This window comes from Zophobas morio, unplaced genomic scaffold (assembly GCF_036711695.1).
Source record: "Zophobas morio isolate AGI-343-1 ecotype UQ-CSIRO unplaced genomic scaffold, CSIRO_AGI_Zmor_V1 ptg001073l, whole genome shotgun sequence".
NCBI lineage: Eukaryota > Metazoa > Arthropoda > Insecta > Coleoptera > Tenebrionidae > Zophobas > Zophobas morio.
In genome coordinates this window covers 70417-91940 of record NW_026973173.1, presented here as the reverse complement: position 1 = coordinate 91940, position 21524 = coordinate 70417, and the positions used below count along the sequence as shown (strand labels likewise).

General features: G+C 31.0%; 1 protein-coding gene and 1 long non-coding RNA gene across 2 annotated transcripts; both read right to left on the bottom strand.

Moving 5' to 3' along the window:
* Positions 1-18134: 18134 nt before the first annotated feature.
* LOC135122298 (uncharacterized) lies at positions 18135-20118 on the bottom strand. Its single transcript, XM_064046490.1, has 3 exons — positions 20113-20118; positions 18637-18879; positions 18135-18569 (listed from the first exon to the last, which is right to left on the bottom strand). Exons 1-3 carry the CDS (start codon positions 20116-20118, stop codon positions 18135-18137), a joined length of 684 nt encoding a protein of 227 aa, XP_063902560.1.
* A 278-nt stretch (positions 20119-20396) lies between these two features.
* On the bottom strand, positions 20397-21245 carry LOC135122291 (uncharacterized). The gene is made up of 5 exons (XR_010279315.1): positions 21119-21245; positions 21008-21049; positions 20891-20953; positions 20516-20608; positions 20397-20452 (listed from the first exon to the last, which is right to left on the bottom strand). It is a non-coding gene; the product is annotated as an uncharacterized LOC135122291 (long non-coding RNA).
* Positions 21246-21524: the final 279 nt, after the last annotated feature.

Genomic DNA, 21524 nt, shown 5'->3' with positions numbered 1-21524 from the left:
TATATTAAACCGTCAGACGTGCAAAGGCGAACGCTACTTCGCGGCTATATCTGTCGCTGTTAGTTCGCCTTAAAAATGAGCAGTTACGTCTTTTAACAAGGAAGGGGTTGAAGAGGATTAAAATTATTCTTTTATTTTCACACATTTGTATGCAAGCGTAAGGTAGTTTCCTGTATAATATACGCTACTAACCTAATTTTAATTAAGTTTTATTTCACCTTTACCAACTTAATATACTTTTAATTAAAATTTCCTTTTTTATTCACTTTTAAAACGCATTAAATACCCGATCTGAGACCGCTTGCTTCAAGAATATAAAAATATTTAAACACACGAAAAGATAGGATTGGCAAAAACTTTATTATAAAGGAGACATCTGCAGTTGGTATTAAGAGTAATGTTTACAGATTAATTGCAGAGTATTGAATACTAAATTAACTAGTAAAGTTTGTAACGAATGCTCTTAGATATTGTACTATAGCGTAAAAATCTTTCTATTGGATAAAATTTTTAAGTTTTTTTTTTATAAATGCAAAGAGCAATAACTTACTTTACAGAAGAGTGAGTGTGCACAATCTTTTATTGGTTTTCTTAGCGTACTGGTCGCGCAAGTTATGTATAGATAAGTAAGCACTACAACTATACCGTGTACTCTTAAATAAACTAAAAAAATAATTACCTCGTGTCACTTTGGCAAATGACAGCGCCTATCGGGGTATTTTATGCAGTTTTACTTGAAAATTTCTTCTAAACGCTCAAGATGTAATAAATCGCCTTTATTTTACTTTAAAACAGTAAAGTTAACCAATACAAAAAGGAAAGATGATATTGTTAAACCCTTAAATTTAAGAGGGTAGCTTGTCTGAACAACTTTTTAGAAGCGCTTCCTGTGCTGTGTCACCAAAGTGCTTATCCCACGTGCTAAACTATGTCATTGAAATACCCTAAGGCATGACCACGTGTATAGTCATGTGCCATTTTACACGTTTTTCATCTCACTTTCAATTACTTCTTTCAATAACTTTTCCCTAAGGGGCAATGTTTAGGGCCCTTATAATATTATTAAATAGGAAGGGAGGAGGTAATTCAACAGAGTGTTTTTAATAAAAATTAAAGAGGTTTTTTAAATTGAATTTACCATTTCACAGAGAACTTACACTCATGATGGAGTTTCGCACAAACTGAATTACACCAGTAGCTGGAGCTATTAATATATATATACTACAGACGTGTAAGTTATAATTAGCCTGGTTATAGCTTTCTATATATGAAAAGTTGATTGACTTAACTTTTTAAGCACCATAAATAATATAAAGCGAGAAAACAGGAGAGTAAACACAAAATAACACGTGCACTGCCACGCAATTATCACGTTCTATGAGCGCATGATAGTAAAGTCGCATGGTATAGCAGCACAAGGTACCAGCATGCGGAATATATAAGCACATGGTATAATTTACTTCGTGCCATGGGCGGGTGGTAAAGGAGTTTTAGTAAAAGCCTAATAAAATAAGTAACTTCTGCTATAAATTCAAATAAACAGGACATATTCATTACTATTTTACTTGTTACTGTTTTTTTTTAATTTATTACCAAATTTTTTATATCGCAAAAAAACGAAGAGAAATCGTTCAAGAAGATTGATAATAATTCTGTATTATTATTATTATAAATTTATGAATACTATATAAACCTCAAGCTCTTTATAAAATTTGGTCCAAAAGAAACAACTTTTCTTCTTTATTTAGAGTTTCCAAATGAGACTTATAATTATTATAAATCTTACTTCTAACCATCAATCCATAATTTCTATTGCATTCTTTATCGCATCGATTAGTTAACTGTAGTTTAATAATGTCGTATATTTTTCTTATTTGATTCTTGAAAGAGTTTATTATATATTATGTAAATTAAATGAACAAGTATAAATTTATAATAGAATAGTTTATATATTAAAATAATAATAGTAAAATTTATTTTTAACTTCCTTTGGACGACTTTATATTCACCAGTAAAATTTGAAGGATGGGAATATCCAATTACCCACGGCAAAATAAAAAAGTAACCATTAGGAGATCAAATAAAAAACCTTTGCGCTGACTGTCGATTTTTTAATTTTTTTTGCACCAATATCGAGTTTAACATTTATGAAAAGCTATAAAGTAGTGAACAAACATGCAATCTCAACAACTCCCTTATCGGATAGACAGTCGTCATAGATGCCTCGTAGCAGTTTTATTCCTTATAATAATAATTATAAAAAATAATCACTATAGTATTACTATCGTAGGTTTTTATAGGAAAAGATATTGTATTTCGTCCTTTACAAAATTTATATGTAAGTAATAACAATAAATACAATATTTTTATATATTACAATAATCATAATAATTACGAACTTCCACAGCCACACTTATGAAAAGGGGGTAATATAAGGAGCTGACTAGTATAGAAAAAGCATTAAAAAATATTTTATACTTTATGAAATTTGTTAGAACTATAATTTATTATTTATTATAAGTATAAATTTTTTTTAAGATAATAAAAATATGAATATTTAATAATAATTCAATAAAACTTTAATAATATTAAACAATGTTTATTTTATTTATTATTAATTTAATTACTTATAATTACTTTTATTTATTTTTATTATTATTTAAAAAATATTATTATACTATTCATTATTTAAAAGTTTTATTAAATTATTTATTCATAATAAAAATTTGAAATAGAAAATTTTGGTGACAATTATTTTATATATTTCTTTTTTAATAATAAAGTTTTACATTATAAAAGCTTATTATAAATTTTAAAAATAAGTATTTCATATTATAATAGTAAATATTATTATTAAATATTTATCTTTTTTTCGTATTTTTTAGTATATATAATATATAAATAATATCCTTATATTTTATTATTATAGAAACTTTATTAGATTACTTTATAGTTCAAAGAATACAATTTTGTTTATTAACAATCATACCATACATAAAATATATATTTTTTAACCATAATTATTATATAGAATATTATAATATATAATAAAATACTAATAATTATGTATCCTTTATTATTTATATTTACTTTTTTATTGAATAATAATGTGCTTTAGAAAGAAATAATATAATAGAAAAAACTTTATACCTTTTTTTAAATATTTTTTTATTGTGTTAATATTTATATTAAAGTAAATTTATATATATTTATTATTATAATCATTACTTTTTATCTTATTATAATAATCATCTATAGTAAATACCATAAAAGTATAAAGTTTTTATAAATTTTATTTATTATAATTATATTGTAAAAAATAATCCATATATAATAATAAGTATCAAAATTTTTATATATTTTTAAGAAAAATATTTATTTCCATTTTTTAAGAAGTAAAATTTACTACAAATGAAGATTTTATATTCAGTTTATGTAAATATTTAAGAATAATATAACGTTTTTAATATTATTATTATTATTATTATTATTATTATTATTATTATTATTATTATTATTATTATTATTATTATTATTATTATTATTATTATTATTATTATTATGTTATAGTAAACTAAACTATTCTCAGCATCATTGGTCTATTTTAGGTCCTTCGCGCTGTGTCTCTATCACGTGCCCAACAACCATAAAAGCCGATGGTGGCGCATCTGATTGGTAAAGAAATAAAGATCAATTGTAAAACTCATATATAAAACTCATATATATATGGCCCACTTATTGCATTTTCCGGGCCACAAATAAATTTAAAGCTAATTGCTCCCGCCCAAGTAGCGCCCATGCGGAAAAGAAGCATGTGCCGGAGTCGTTATAAGAAATGTTTGTTAAGCTTAAAGGTAAAAAATTCTATAAAAATAGTAAAGCGATTAATATTTTTATAAAAACTTTTATAATAAAAGTTAGCAATCACTAATTATTATTATAATTTTTATTATTTAACTACCAATAAAAAGAGGTATCGCAAAACAAACAAGTTCACTGGATAATATCTTTTAAAAAAAAAATATATATATATCATTAAACTTTAAAAAAAAAATAATAGAAAAATAGAAAAATAAAAGTTTTTAATATTAAACATCTACAAGAAAAGGTTTAAGAATAAAAAATAGCAAAACTTCTACTATAATAAAAATAAATTGAAACAGAAATATTGCAGAAAACATAGAAAGTTTAAACCAATAATAAAATTATATTTTAAAAGTTTTTCTATTATTATTATTACTCGAATAAAAAAAATTTATATTTGCTTATTTTTATTAAGAGATAAATAATATATAATAAGAAATAACTAGAAGTATAATAACATAAGTTTAATAAATTTATATAAATAATAATATTATATATATATTAAAAGTTATATATAATGTAATAAAAATGTATGAAAATATAATAATATTATTACAATTCCTTTTTAATAGATAAAAGTATAGACTATTTTTTTATAAGAAATAATATGAATATAAAAATTTATAAAATATCAAAAATAAGTACATAGAGATAATATTATTATAATTATTCCTTTTTTTAAAATATATTATGAAAAAAATTGTATAAAAATAAAAAAATCCACAATAAAAGTTTTTATAAAAATATAAAATATAAAAAGTAGCCGCTTAGAAAACTTATTAACTTCAGAAAGTTGAAGTGAGACTTTTGAAGCTGATAAGTAATACGTTTTCGTTGCAGAAAAGCCTCTTTAATATAAAATATATATTTAAAAAAAGTATAAAACAATAAAAATAGTTTAAACTAATAAATAAAAGAATAAATAAATTAATGAAAAAATATATATAAACATTAATAAATAATAATAATAAAACAAAATAGATAAACGTTTAAGAAAACTTTAATATACTTAAAAATAAGAAAAAAAAGAAATACAAAACACTACCTGTTAATAAAAAGTAGATTTTGTTGATATCTCAACAGAAAGGATTGGTAACATTACCGTGGCTAAACAAGATGAGACGTCAGGACAGTACAAAAGGTTATGAGGATAGAGGTCATAACGTTGATTATTGTAAGTTTTTGGGGATAGCTCTTGATATGGGCCCTATTGGCAACCCAATTAGACTACATGAAAGAACAGAGAAGCAATAAAAATGTTCTGGCTCTTTTACTTTAGGAAAATTTTTAAATTTATTGCTTGATGCCCATCGCAGGACGCCTGTAGATTTATACGAGAAATTTTTAGATTTTTTAGATGTTGGCCTTTTAAGAATGTTGTTTATAAAACTAAAAAAGTATTTTTTCGTGGAAAATCCATAAATTTTACTACTTTTCGTTTTTCCTAATGGTTGATGGCTTTCTTTATTTTTGGTCTGGGTTAAAGTTAAACTGTGATGAATTGGAATTTTGTAGTCCTTTGTTTTAGGGTCCTATTGTGTGTTTTTTTAATTTAAAATAAATGTTATCTCTACCTATTGCTCATTACATACTATGTTATCAGATATTTATTTTATGTATACTTCAAACTATAAAATCGTTTAAGGTAGATTTTGCGACCAGGTGAACCGCTTTACATACTTTTGTTGGTATATCTATTGGTAGTAGTACAAATAATTTACTTGACTACATTACATTTTTTTGAATTACTTTTTGTTTTAGCACTTAAAGTGTTCCTTGCTATTTAGTACTCTTTACTCTTTGCTTTATTACACTTCCGTCGAGGCCTTATATTTATCTCTTTTACAAGATCTTTTACAGCTATATAGTTTATTGTACAAAGCCTATATTTTTCAGGTGTACTAACAGCAAAACAAATTGACGTTACCTTTCAAATTTTTAATAACTGATATTTAGTATTGTTGCATATTTATAATTCTAAAAAATTCTTTTTTTATAACATCTAATTTATAACCTCAAATTATTAGTAAAACAAGATATTATGTTAAATAAATAAGGACTTAAGCTGAACCTTCGAGGAGGTCAAGTGATACTATAGGTGGTAGTGTAGCTTACACTATATAGTTTCGTAAAAGTGTAACATACTTAAAGTACTAAGAAATTGAAGTTCCTTTCAAACCTAAAAAGAAAAGTTCACTGAGGTTACAGTAATCAGATTTTTGAAATCCTATAACCAAGATTAAATAATTTACCTACTTCTAACTTTATCTATAAAAGATGTAAATAAAAGATGCAAAAATTTTTGATTTTTGTGGATGATTAAAGATATATTACAGAAGTTCAGCTTTATGGTTATTTTTAATATTAGCTTTATTGAGTAATAATGCTGTTTATATTACTTTCCGAATTGAATTGTTAAATAGTTTGAAATCTTATAGTATATGAATAGATTTATAGACTTTCGCTAACTATAAAAATATTTTATTGATAATGAGACCTGTCTCAATAATTTTAGCTGCAAAGGTTGACCAATAAGCCATGAGAGAGTGTGTTTGTAACGACATTTTTAGTAAAACATTCAAACCCTCAAAACTCCTATCACAGCCAACCCTAACCCTAGGGAGACCTGAAAAAACCCTGGAATAGCGGGTCACCAAATCATTGAGTAATTGATGAAGCAAAAGTATTTGGATTGTCCTTGTTGGCTTCCTTAATCACTTCTTTAAATTTATTCCAGTCCGTATATATCTGTATATATTTCAAAGGGTTAAACTCTGAAGACTAATTTCGTAAAGCACGGGGAAAAGGTCCGAGGAGAGATCCACTAGCGTGGTTAAGTTTGAGTCATTTCGTTATGTTTTTCATAATGGCAATATCAAGTACATCTGAGACCCCTTTTGTAAATATGTGTGTCGGTTCTAAAAGACCGGAAAGAAGAAAGCCTCTTTTTTCAGCGTAGTTGTACAGTTCAACCCGTTAGGGTTTCCCACTATGCTATTCCAAGAAGGATATTTGCAGTTCAAATCCCTGGAAAGAATTCCAGTTTCGCGTTGGTTAAAAATACTGACCAGTTCTTTAGGTAACAAAAGCAGTCCCGGAGACTTGCATGCAGGAACGATAACCATGTTCCCTTGGCCATAGAAATTGACCTTGATAGTCACTGCTTCAATAAGTTTTAAGTTGGTAAGAGGTGTAAACAAATGAGCTATATGCTTTTTAATTATAATAGCTACTTCTCCTTTTCTCAAGTAGGTCCTGTCATGTCAGTAAAGCTCGTAATTGGAAAAAGTTATAAGATGTCCTGATTTAAGATGGTTCTCACTTTTTAAAGCATTATCAATTTTCTGACTATTAAGAAAGTGTTGAAATTCTTCTCTTTTGCACAAAAGACCGTCCGCATTCCAAAATAACATGCTAGCATATTTAGCTGACATTGAGAGGTTATCATAAAGACTTTAGAAGAAGATCATATAACATTCTTGTTATTGCTAAAATGGTCGTTTTTATATTATTTAAATGATTCATAGTCCTTTGACTTTGGCTTCATGTTAACGGCAACTGCGTAGCTCTTCTTGTTAACTAGTGAATATTTTGAGAAAGTTCTTTATTTTGAAAATTTTTGGAAGAAGTGCAATTAATTGTCTGGGAGTATGGCTCTGTTGCGATTAGTTGAGGTGCGCATTTGAGAATTTCTTGGGCCATAAGGGCAACCTCGACAGTCAATGGTGTGCTTGCCTTGACAGTTAGCGCTATTCGGAGGGACGTCAGGCGTCTTCGTGCAGCTACCATTTTCATGGTTGCTTCCGCATTAATACACTTAAAGGCAGAGGTACAGAAGGTATAATTATGGTCAAAAAGTTGACAGCGGTGGCACCGGCCAATTACGTTTGAATTCTTGAGTCCTTCAAACGAAATTTAATAACGAACTGAAGTTATTTTATATACCGAGCCTTCAGATTTTGGCGAGTGGACGAGTACTAAAAGAAGAACCTTCCGTTCTTTTCAATAACTTTCATACGAACAACCTTTAATGGATGAAAACCTTGACTGCGTAAATCTTCCTCCACTGCGCTACTGTCAAGTTCGGAAAAATTACTTTTAGTACCACTTTCATAAGCCTATCCTCAGGAAACCGATAAACTGTAAAACTCGTAATTACTTTCTAATAATAATTTCTGGGCCAGTTGAAAATTATTAGAGGAGGAAAGCAATAAGGATATTTTTAGAAGAAAATTGGTCATGCTTCTTTTACGTAATAGGGAACTACACCTGGCCAACGTTGTTTCTCACGAATATTTTCGGGTGAAACATTTTCTTTGTCTCCGGAAAGTTTTTCGCAGTTGATATGTTGAGTTTTCTGTTCTTTGGGGTTTTGTGGATAGGAAAACTGAGTGTTTGAGTTTTGAGTAGTTAAATCACTCAGTAAAGACGGAAACCGTTTATATCAGTGCTTTTGCCTTGTAAGATAGACCAGAAAAAGAATCTGAGCAGGCATTGGGTAAAGGAGCAGGTTTGCGAGAGATTGAAATAGCATTTAGCTTGTTTTTGCTAATAGCTGTAAAGGGAACAGATTCTAGCTCGTGAATTCTGTTTTGCGCTATTTTTAATTCTTTTTTAAGCTTTTCATTTATGGCTAGTATCTCAGTGATGTAAGCCGCGGGATCTTCACCAGAAGAAACAAGAGACATGTTAAGCAATATATATAAGTAAATAAAGTGATATAGTAAAAATTAAAAATTAATATAAATAAGTTAATTGAATAAAACAGATATATATAAAGAGTATTGGTTTAGGCTTAGTTTATATATTAAAATAGAGTAGTAATTAAAGTTTTCGTTGTAGTAATAAAACATATAAATAAGTAAGTTATTTATAGCAAATCCGTAGTAAAAAGTAGAGGTGCACAGGCCACATCCAAATCGACAAGAGGACTGGACAAGAAAAACGTTTCTATAAAGAATTCTGAGAACCTTTTAGCTTTATTGAAAGATATCAAACTAGTAAGTAAAGACATTATAGAACCGCTTTATACAAGGAGTATTCCAATATAAAATTGATAGATCTCTGTAGCATTCTTTCTAAAAGGGCCCCCAGGCCAAAATTTTTTTGTACATACTATGAAGCGATCCACCTTTTATTACATAATAATGTCTTTAATGTTATGTTATACCAAGAACTAAACGGGGAATCCTATGGGTAATTCGCTGCCTCCAGTCTTGGTTACTTCATATTCGGTGTATTATGAAGCTTTAAAGTTCATAAATTCTCTCCTTATATAAAGTTATATAAAAGAAATATGGATGATACATGCTCATATGGGTAAAAAAAAAGGTTCAACTTTCGGACTTTATCAGCCATATTTCACATTGTACTAAGCTAAGCTGGACTTTAGAGATAAACAAAAACAATTCCACTTTCTTTCTAAATTTATATATTTGGAAAGATAATAATAGAATTATTCATACAGCTAATGAAAAGGAACTCAACTTATATCTTTATTAACCTCTAACAGTAAACCCCTCCCCTAGTACTATAAAAAATCTTATAACGACTATAACTCGCGGGAACAAGATTTATGTGCGTTTGAAGAGAATTTTTGAATTCTTACTGAAAATTTCTACGAAAGACTCCTTAAAAAAGGCCATAATAGTAACTTCCTAAAACCTTTAATGGTTCGTACCGATAAAGAAGTTTTAGAAAAACTTTATACCACCTCCTCAGAAACAAAAAAGACGTTGTTATCTTTAGATCCATACATAACTTATATGGTATTAAAGAGAGATTTTTACGTTATATCATCTGTTCAGATGAACTAGAACAAATCTCTAACTCAAAACTTATTCTAGCATGCAAACAACCTCCCAATCTAAAAAGCATATTTTTTACAATTAACTGGGTTGAGAATAAGTTGTGGACATGTGTTATAATTTATCGGATAGGCGAAAAAGCTGTTTACTTGCATTTTATATGGTTTCATTTACGTACAAGTCGGGAATAGTTGTTTTTAATTGGAGAAAATAAGATTCATTGTTTGGATTCTTATCCCCAACTTACATCGTTTCTGACTTTTTTCGAGTATAACAGAGGATAGCCACTGAAGGATAGTATCCACTAGAATGGGATTACTACTTAACGCTCTAGCGAAGGTTATACTCAGAAGTTCATGTGCTCACACATATTACTTTTTACTAAACATTAAAAATCAAGCCCGTAGCAAACCAGTCCTATAAATTATTTAGTTGAAGTAGAACTTTAATATAAGCTTATTGCGTTGAGATTACTGCTGCTTCGGTGTATTGATAAAGCCAAGAATGAAGATATTTTGTTATTATTTCAAAGTTAAACACCAAAGATTCTATAATAGAGATATTGTGCAAGGGGTGAGCAGTAAGAAAGGATAGATACTTGCAGTAGTCTGAACTTTATAAAGCCAATACTAAACTGCAATCCGTATTAAAGAGATATAGTGACTTTTCGACGATAAAATGAGTCCTAAAAATAATGTTTGGAAGTAAATAACTTCTTTATAGCACGAAGTACAAGTATAATAATATACACAATTAATTTTATTTAATAATTTCGACTTTCACAAGTCGTACAGAAAAAAATAGTACAACCAAAAACAATTGAGCGTGATATGAGCTCGGCGAAGTTTAATATCCACTGAGAATCCCCTTTTTTTAGTGATTTGCTTATGAACTTTACTTTTAACAGTTGCTCAAAGCATTTAAAGCAGTAGGTAAAGGCGAGTCAAACTCTTTTTCACTATTATCAACACCAGCAAAGAAGGCGCTAAAGTTTCCGGTTTACTCCACAAATATCACTTATTCTTATCAAATTAGTTAAAGTTTTCTTTCTCTTCGTTATAAGTGAGGTAATCATTTATATAACGTAAACTTTTTTAGTGAACCTGCGGACAACAAAGAAATCCCTCATTCGAGTATATCACTAGTAAAATCGGAAGAATAATAATAAAAAGTCGTAAACTCGGCCTACTTGTAAGCAAATATAAAATTTACATAGTATTTTTTTTAAGGGGAACGTAATGCGCCGGGCGCAATCTCAGTCAAACGGATTTTGCATTAATCTCTGATTGGTTATTTAAAAAAAATTATAAAAAATACTTAATAACAAGTGGAACACTTGCTACAAGTCAACTGCTTCAAAATGAGTTAAGCGATACAGTAAACAGTAGCGAAAAATAAAATAGCTTCACAGCTTATAATATAAAGATTTAAAAACAAACAAACTTGAAGGAGCATTAAGTAACTATAAGTAAATATAACCGCTTTATTAGAAAAATGTATAACAAAATTTAAAAAATGCTTTTCAGATATTCACGTTTAAATGCAACAAAAATACTGGAAGGAGCTCACATAATATTATTTAAACAAGAAAATTTACAGGAAAGGCAAGTTTTTCAACGCCCAGAAAGAACGCGAAGGTATATTTTTCATGGCGTTTCCAAAAAGGTCCCTTAATAAATCTACATACAATTTGTAACATAAATATTATTATAAGCAATATTTACTTTTTTATTGGAATATAAATTTAACGTGTCGCATAATAATAACAATTTTTTAAGTAATATAAAAAATATTTTTCAAGTCCCCTCTTTTTTCAAGCCCCTGCCTTCCTTAGAGTTGTACGCCCCAGAAGCCCATGCCCCTCTAGAGTTACTCTCTAGGAGCCCTGTCCAAGTTTCCCGCGGAAACTGCTCCTGAATTTTTGGTATATACATACTTGGATGAACTTGATAGCTCCAAGCCTGGAAGGCAAGGTCCCTTGCACTGGCCACTAAAGGAATGCTATTAGGCTTTGCAAAGGAATTGAGCCCAATACAACTCACACTGCAGTGCTCGAAAAACAGTACGCCCATGCTAGCAGTCTCCTTAAGCTCTCTCCTGGTGATCAAGCTGAGCTATATACGTACTTACCACCGGTAACCCTGTAAAGCATGGAAATCACATCTTTTACAGTATGCGAGAAAAATGGACTCAATACGATCCTACCTGAAGAAGTAATTGTAACGCATGAGACACTCTCAGGCCGCCCATGTGTATAGGACTACCCAAACATAATGAGGGTTATAGACATCACAGTATTCTACATTGTCCAATGGGGACTTTATTAGCGACGAGGACACGTTGGTCCCCTATTTTTAGCGGTGTACCCGACTAATACTCCAAGCGTCATTGATATATACACTCCCAACCTAAGCCTTCTTTTTAGGGCGCTGGTACGGCGATCCTTGATAAAGAAACTTAAAATGGCTATTTAGGTTGATAATATGAATACCGTGCTTGCCGCTGGGATGGAACACGAGATAAAAGAGAGAAGGAGAAAAGGAGAATCCAATGGCGTGTGCTGGGTCTTTTACGGAATTTCTAGATATGTTCTTTTGTACAAAGTGCTCAAGATCAGAGGCTCTCCCCAGCAGACTGCCAACTGTGTGCTTCTTGCGTAAAATACGAGAAATTTCTCACCTTATGCGTATACTGACGTTACCATGGATCTTTGGCTCCGGCGCCTTGGAAAAACTTGGAAGCGTTCGCTAATGTGCATGTTCAAGAACAATACGACGAAAAGTTTAAATAACACGGACACAAATAAAGCTATTGTCTGTGAGTGTTGCCAAAAAGCTAAAGGACGACGAGTGAACTTGCCGCATGAAACCTCGTTAAAAGCTACACTGGTTTATGAAATAGTGTATACCTCGATAGTTTAAGACCAAATACTCCTGCAGCTTACGGTGTGCTCTATGTGTTGGTTGTAAGATAGAGTTCCCTCTTTATACGTGCCTTTTCGTCTCTCTATGTCTTGCTCATGGAAGCTACGGTACATTCCCTAGAGTCTTACTCATAGATATATATTTAAAGTTTAAAACTTAAAACCCATATCTGCGATATTAGATTGAAAATGTCCTATATTATAAAAAGTGGTATCTTTTTATAAGTTTTTTCGTATCTTCGGAGACAAAAGAGTGATGCTTTTAAGTATAAACCTGATCACGTCAACGGTGTAATACGTCCCATTAAAACGATAAGGTAACTTCATATTGCGACAATGCAAAGGACCCGAGGACTCGGTGACTGATTAACCTCTAGAGGCACCACTGTTATCTGTGATCCACCCCATTCTCAATAGTGCTACGGAAATGCTGAAAGAAACAAGCATTCAGCATTTTACATGGCGAGAGCTATATTATATGATTCTGGTTTACCCGAAGTACCTCTGGGGGAAAGCTCTATTTTTCAGTGCGCAAAATAAGATATGTATGAGCATCAGTTGTAACGTCCACTCTACTGCTTATCAATTAATACAACCACGAAAAACGGAAGTGGAAGTTTTCACCTTTTTGGAACAAAAGTTTACGCTATGAAGCTATACTCCGCGCGGAACCTTCGGGCAGGGGCATTAAAGGTTCATCGGTCTGGATCCGGAGAGATACTGCCGTTAAATCTGGGGCCCAAAGCTTCTAAACTACTAAGCAGTTGAGAGGTACCCATTGATAAGCCCTTTGTATACAAATAAGCACCGAATCCATCTGCAACCCCGGATACTGTACCTACTGGGTCAGTAACACTTGACATGGCAAGTATTGTACGTTTCGGGATATACAGGGATCGGACACAGTACCAAAACTCAGCGCTGAGGATATACTACCGATGAACATATCCTCCCCTTCGGCAAGCCCGGGAGGCGCCACCACTACGGTCAATACTCATCCTAAATACATGGGAATGCACCCGGCGAAACTACTATACCTTCTGAAAAGCTCAAACTCCCAGTACAGCTGAGGGTTCGAAACGCAGAAGTAGATGAATTACCGCACACCGAGCTAGTGTACTCAAGAGACGGATCAAACGAACTAGACTTGAGGATACTACCCAATGCACCTATAATACTGAGCTTCAATCCTCTGCCCTTACTACGCATGCCAGGAAGGTACCGTAACCCAAAACATATCGTGAAACCCTGGATGGCATGGTTAAAGATCAATGGATAAAGCCCATTTAGCATGAACTTGGTTACCATAAAAAATTCGAACTAGGGAACCTGCTTCTCTACCAGCTGGACGCAAGAAGATTAGGCTGCAAGTGGGTCTTCTAAGTGAAAAATGATTGATGGCACCAATGATCGATGCAAGGAGCGCATCTATGCTAAAAAATACACGCAAGTATACGGAGACGACTACCTCGATACTTTTAGCCTAGCCAATATTAAATCTGTACGAATACTTCTAAGTCTAGCAGTAAGGTTAAACAGGAAAGTGTTTTCAATTTGACGTTAAGGAAACCTATACCCCGTAGTTTATAAGGAATTTGCATATGCACAGAGACTAAGCTTGTATTTGTCACAGAAATGACTGAAAAAACGCAATAAAATGCTTAGAGAAGGCCAACAACCACTCTAGCAAATTACTATCGACGATAATAACTTATATTACTCGGTGGTATACCAAATATAGGAAACTTAAACACCTGTCCCAATTTAGTTAACAAACTGAATACTTATGATAATCACCTTCTTTACTACTATCAATAATATTAATAATTTTAATAGGTATTAAATGAATAATAATAAGAATGTAATTAATTTGTGCTCTATCAACAGATGAATGTAAAAGGTTTACTTTTTCTACTTCTGGGGCGTAATCTTCAACCCTTTACAACAAAGGGGATAAGGATTGGGCAGTAAGAAGGGCATATATTCTTGAGTGTGGTATGCCAACTTCATAAATAAATAAATAAAAGGGCAGTTGTTATGGTCAAGTATGAGGGTTTGGCCTCCATGTGCATTTCATTGAAGATTTTGGCTTTATTATCGAGATAGTTGAAAGTAGACTAAAAAGGGAACTGCTCGGATCAGCACTTGATTGTTGTATAACAACAATTAGTTTTAATCAAACTAAAGACTTTGATATATTCAATAATTACAGAGAAGTTTTTCCTTTAAAAAATATTAAAAACTACTGTCGTAGTAATTGAATAGTAAATTTACTAAATTGATTCCTTAGTCAAGAATTGTAATTAAACGATGCTTGAATTTGGAGATTCCCTTTTTTCCAATTCTATCTGTTCTAGAGGTAAGCGTCGGAGCGCTAGCATTGAAAGATTTTAAAAGTACCATGACTTAATAACTTCTTCCTTCACTTCTCCCAAAATCTCAGAACTGACTTCTGTACACGATCACTTACGTATATATGATTATTTTAATAACTTTTTTCATATCTTTAAAAATCTTAAGAGTATTTAGTTTCGATGGGTCAGTTACGTTTTCGTTTTATATCTCTGTCTGGTGTTGAATATTTTCACCAACTTTTTTACAGCTGAAAAATAGTTGGCGTAAGTAGTTTTACTGTTTTCTAATTTCTAAAAAAAAAAAAATTAAATAAAAAAAAATTTTTTAATTGGTATAATAGACTGTCAAACAAAGTTTAGCTTAAGCATTGTTTCCGAAGAATTTTCTAAATTAGCTTCTTCTAAAAGGTTAGTTTAAATAAAGATTTGCTTTAGTGTGTACTTCATAAAAGTTTATATATATTTATATCTTAGTAAAGCAAAGGTATTTTTTTTATTTTAATGGGCTTTGAGGATTATTAGAAAGTATTGCATAATAATAATTGCATTTGCGAAAATATTATTTTTTTTTCGAATTCTCTAACTTTCAAATCTTTTTTTGTATTCAATATATTTTGATAAAAATTATACAGTAGTAATGCTTATATTACTACTGCAGTAATATTTGAATATCAATTTTATACTTCAATCAATTTTTATATCCTTTTATATCAACTTAATTTATGAATTTCAATAATTATGCTATCACCATAAGAAAGTGAAATACTGATAAGTCTGCGTCTTGCATTCGAACCTCACGATGATCATACAGATTCCTTTTCTAATATAGTTATAGTTCCTCATAGCAAGTGATTATTTACTAATAAATATATCTTTATTAAGTAACATTTATATATATACATTAAATAAAAGTTGAAACTTTTATAGAATTTACAAATATCCTTTTTATTTAGTACAAAAGTGATTAAAACTAAAGCGGACTAATTTGTTTTATAAAATTTCTCTGCAGAACTAAAATCAATTGTGCTTTTACACCAACACTATTATGATGGATCTGGTGCGGCGCGGCGCTACTGAATGACTTATACACTTTAGCAGAAAAATATAATTCAGGGCGGCTTAAAACTTTTCTCCAAATACGAGGTGCTTTGAAAAGGCGCAGGACAGCAACTATCTTTTCTTTTATTTAAAGTTAATAATAAATATTGTGTGGTAAATTTCATTTTCATAGTAAATTTCCTTTTTCTATTAATTTTTTATAAAATATTATCTTTAATATATTAAGAAGCTTTTATTTTTTTTTCATTGCATTGATTTAAGCCTATTTTTTTCTATTTTCTTTTTTGTTGTTTTTATATTTGATATTTTCAAAATGGAATTTATCTAGAATAAAAAATACGTTAAGTTGGCTATAGCACACAATCAACTTTTTAATTTATACAGGAAAAAGTTTTAATTCGTAATTTTTTTTATCCATAAGCCCTAAGTTTAATCCTAATCTAGCAGAGACTCCAAATGTGTTCGCTAACAGTAATAGCGTGCACCACTCTATTTGGGCCGTAATAAAGCTCGCTTAACAGTATTGAAAACATACACTCGATTAACTGTTCCTAGGGGAAATTAACTTGCGTTGAGACGATATGTAGCGTCTCTTTTGGAGACTTAAACATAAAACATCTCTGTGCATTAAGGAAAGCGCACCCGTCAAAATGCGCAGCAGCTTGTTATAGCACGAGGACTCGGTTTTTAGAGAGTTGTAAGCACAGCTGGTAGACACGTTTTTTAATTAATTGGCTACACAATACACAAGCGTCGTTGTTGCGCAAAAAGGGTTTGCTCTAGGCATGAATTAAAAAAATCATATTGTTAATAATGACCTTCCATTACACTAACCTGAACTTTACTTAGTTTCACAGGAACTGTGCGCTGGTATTGCCATATTTGTTTTGAGTTACTTCTTTATATAAAGAAGCATTATTAGTAGTGTCTTAATCTTTTCAACCTGTTAAATAATTTTTGCGAATAACGCGGCCTAGCAAGGTTGTATATAGGAAGCACGCGCAAGGTAAAATGCCTAAATAAAATTTTTTTAAATTTTGTCCGGCGATTAATCTTTAGTCTTACAAACTAATTGAAGAAATGTAATTTTGCCAATTAACCTAAACATTTGTTGTGGGAGGAGGAAAAATGCCTACCTATAACCTCATTAAAAGTCATTCTATCTTAGCAAAATATTTTTAACAGCACCAACAGTACACGCACCTGACTATCTTTTATTATAGTTGCTGCAATATAGTAGCGTAGAGCACTTGCTTTAGTCATAGAATGTCTCACACTGTGAATAAAAGTTCACGACTTACTTGCCCAAGTTGGTTTAGAATAATATAATTAATATAATCTTTGGGCTGTACTATTGAGGTCAAAGTTTAGGTTAAGGTTAGGGTATTTTGGAGGGTTGAGCATATAGATTTTTCACGAAAGTTGTATACGTACTTTATTGAGCGAAAATGTGGTTGTCACCGTAGCTCAGTAGTGGTTAGAGCATTGTCGCGCAAACTCGCATCTTTCTGGTTTGGTGGTTACGTGTACAACATCCCTACAAACAAAAAAAAAAGGAAAATTATAAGATTTTAGTAAGTAAAATTAATAATAAAGTGAATTTATACAAGTTTATTATTATTAAATAAGTTTTATAAACTGTTTCTGGCTCATCTGCTGTAGTTCCACACTATGCATGAATTAATAAGTGCATTTTTTCATTTAATATAGAATAACTTTTTAATAACGTAATGGATTACTTTAAAATTAATACACAGTAAACTTCTTTGTTCTAGCTACATTTTGTTAATACTTGGCCTTTAATTGGTTTAATAGTCGAAAAGATATGAGCTTGTAATGTGGAAGGGTTATAGAAACAATTTTTCACTTAGAAAGAATTTAATTTAATAAACGAGTTTTTAATAATTAATATAGCCCCTTTTTCCAGAATCACTGCTTGTATTCTTTTTAGCATACTGGCAACCAGATGGTAGCATTGATCCGGTGTTAAATTTTTCCATTTTAATTGTACATTGCCCAGAACTCGTCCAAGTTAGCAGGAGTTGATTCGTATGTTTCCAAATTTTCTCTTCAAGATTCCCCGTGCATGCTCAGTGGGATTGAGATTAGGAGATTGCAGAGACCAGTTTAGCACTTGGAACGACTGTAATTGAAGACATGGTCGCGCCGACAGTGCAGAGTGGCATGGGGCATTATCCTGCTGAAAAACCATTTCACCAAGACAAAGCCATACCAAACGCATCTCCTGGCTAGGTCATTCTTAATAATGTCTAAATGGGTGCCTGCGGTGATGCCCCCTGTCACTTTTCCCAAATATGCGACCCCCTTTGATGTTATACAGGACCAAATCATAATCGAGCCTCTTCCATGTTTATACATTTGCACCACCTGGTGAACAAGTATTCGATTATCGCCGGACCTCTTCCAATGCCACCTAATAGCATCTGAACCACCATATCGATTCGTTCTGGTCTCGTCCGAAAAAATTACTTTTTTTCCAGTCAGAGATGGTTCAAATTTTCGTTCTTCTTTGCAACTCAAAGCTAAGTCGCTTGTGAAGGCCTGTCAAAGTGGGTTTAAATAACTTTTTTTTCGCATCGAGACCAGCAGGATGTAATGCTCTCAATACGGTCGATCTTGAAACTGGTTGATCTAATGTTGTTCCAATGATTTTTGAAGCTTTATGTGCAGATTCAATCGCACCCAATGTCACTTGTCGTACAAGTCTAGCTACATCACGGTTTTTCAAGACCTTTGGACGCCCAGGTTCACTGCAAGGTCGATCTGGATTATAGTGAGCTTTGATCCGGGATATTGTGGCCTTACTGACACTACATTTACGAGCGATCTCAGTATAAGGCTTGCCCTTGTTCTAAAAGACATTTTACATCATTTTCTTTCTCTATTTAAAGTTTACGCATCATTAAATTAAGGTCTCTAAATAAGCTATCCTTTATTGCCCCTCAAACGGTTTTAAGAAAAACCCCTATGTTGGAGTGATCATGGAAATTTCGAATAGAGATTAAAACAATTTTGCACGGAGGAAGAACACGTAATAATCTTTTAAATCGCTTCTTAAACTTTAAAAAGCGATAAAACCTTAAGTAAGAAATCTATTCCTCTAATAGAAACTACATTAAATAGATCTCAATCTAAACTTATATACATGTGAGGGATCAACATAACTTATTAGTGCATTATAGAATTTTCACGAAAAAATTAAAAACAGAACTAATTTTGAACGAGTGTATATATTTGTTAAAAAAGCATTTTTACCATTAGTTGTAAATAATACTTTGATTGGATGTTTTAGGTAATCTACCATAAACTTTAAAACTAATTTTTTAAACTAATATAATATAGTTTTCGTCCCTATAAAATAGCTTAAAATTTTAATCGTAATTAGTTTTTTCTTTTTTTTATTTAAAGATATAATTAAAAAACCTAAGGAACAGTGCTCTATTTCTAAAATTTAGAGGCTTCCAGGGTGTCCACTTAGTTATATATACAATATTTTTGTGCTAGCGTAGTTAACTATTGTTTTTTTAAGTTCAGCCATTAAAGTCTTTTAACTGTGAAACATTTAAAAACAAGTTTAATTATATTAGACCACGTAGGTAATACCGATATTCTAAGAAGCTATATGCCCTGGTACAAAGTCGTGCTACTACAGGATAAGTTACCTCAGCAATTCACATATTTATATTATATTATAAAATTTTATAACTGTTAAAATTAGGAGCAGTTTTTTTTTAAAGTTAACTAGTTTTGATTAAGAGAAATAAGTTCCTCTAGAGGATATGTACATTTCCACTCTATTTTTTTTATGTTCTAATTCATCAAGAAACTTTTTATTGTAATTTAAAATATAAGTTTGGGCTATTTAACAATTATATTTATTTTTCCACCGTTTCACTGCGCACACACTATTTTGCTTGCAGGCATTTTATAATAATTTCTAAAGAAATATTCTGTTTTAAAGTTATAGTAACCTTATTAAAGCTTTGAAAATTTTGTTCATATGTACATAGATCTTGCAATATGATAGCAACACTGAGTGCAATCCTAAAAGTGATTATGTTGAGTATTGGTGTCTCAGCTCTACGTCCATCTTCAGCACTTAGTGAATGAATAGTTTGTGCTGTAAACACCATAAAAGGGATATTTATTGACTGCTAACTTAATTACAGTTTTCGTATCGTTCGGTTAAAAAGATATATTTGACTTAACTGTGCAGCATAATATATTGTCGGTCTTAACAAAATAAAAAAGAGAATAAAGACTTATTTTTTTTTTATACATATTAAAAATTTGAAAATATATAAGCACTATTGAATTTATTATTAATTCTTGAAGAAAAAGAACAGGTAAACCACCTCATAGAGCTAAGACTTCTGCGCCGTGAACCTGCAAATTTTCAGCTAGATCCGTATCGAAAATTTGTTCTAAGTAAATATAGGTGTTTTCTTTATATAATATAGAAATACAACAAGTAAACGACTAAAGACCACTCTCCGGGGTAGAATACTCATATGTTTCAGCTGGAACGTATTGAAATAGTTCATAAATGTCAGGAAAATTTTCCATTAGATAATTATTTTCTATAGCAGTAATTTTATCTTAGTTAACTCAGAAAAATAAAAAATGGGATATAACAAATTTTTTTTAGTTATGGAATCATCCTATAAGTTAAGAGAGGTGGTTTCCATCATACCCCTGATAATACTGAATTTTTGAGAAATTTAGCGCGTGTCTAAGCTTTATGACTTGCTAAAATTATCAAAGCCCTTGCTTTACTCAACTTTTCGCAATACTTTATTTATCTTCACTATTACTATACTACGTTGGCCTTACTTGCACTATCACTATAAAAATTATTGTACCGTAGTTCGTATAGTGCTCATTAAAAGAATTTCCTTCGTCGTTAATTGGTCCCGTTGATACCACTAATAGGATACGGTCGTGATACAAATATTTAAGTAAAAAGATATATCAGCTACTTTTGGACACGGCGTTATCCACTGTATTGGTGCCCTTCTTATCTATAAACAAACAGCAGTTATAATTAGTTAAATTGATAATTTAACTTTTATATTCCATAAAGATTTAACCCGGTGCTAGCGCAGAGTCACTCAGTTCCTTTATAGCGTCAAGAGCATCACGAACTTCAGGGATATCCAAATATTCAAGTTGCTTAAGCTTCTCCACCCCCTTACCAATCAAGTTAGCTGCTAGAGCTTTTCCTATAATTATACATTATTACGGCTTGTATGCTAACTCTAATATGCTAAATATATTAAAATGGGATGTTTGTGTATCCGACCTGCCTCCACCCCCTTCTTAGCAACTTCAGCCGCAAGGGCTTTAACTAAATTAGTATATAAAAATATTAGTAACTTTCAAGGTAGGTGGTAAATTTTTCCAAATAAAATTTTAACGTTTGCGCTTTGTTGTTAGTTACTGTTTACCTTTTTCTCCGTTCTCCTCCCAGGTCTTGCGCCCTAATTACAAATTAGT

What these genes read in the sequence shown, in the direction of transcription:
- LOC135122298 (XM_064046490.1), bottom strand. An exon ending in AACCAGTTTCAAGATCGACC is followed by an intron (nt 18,570 to 18,636) that starts GTATTGAGAGCA and finishes CCACTTTGACAG; the next exon opens with GCCTTCACAAGCGACTTAGC.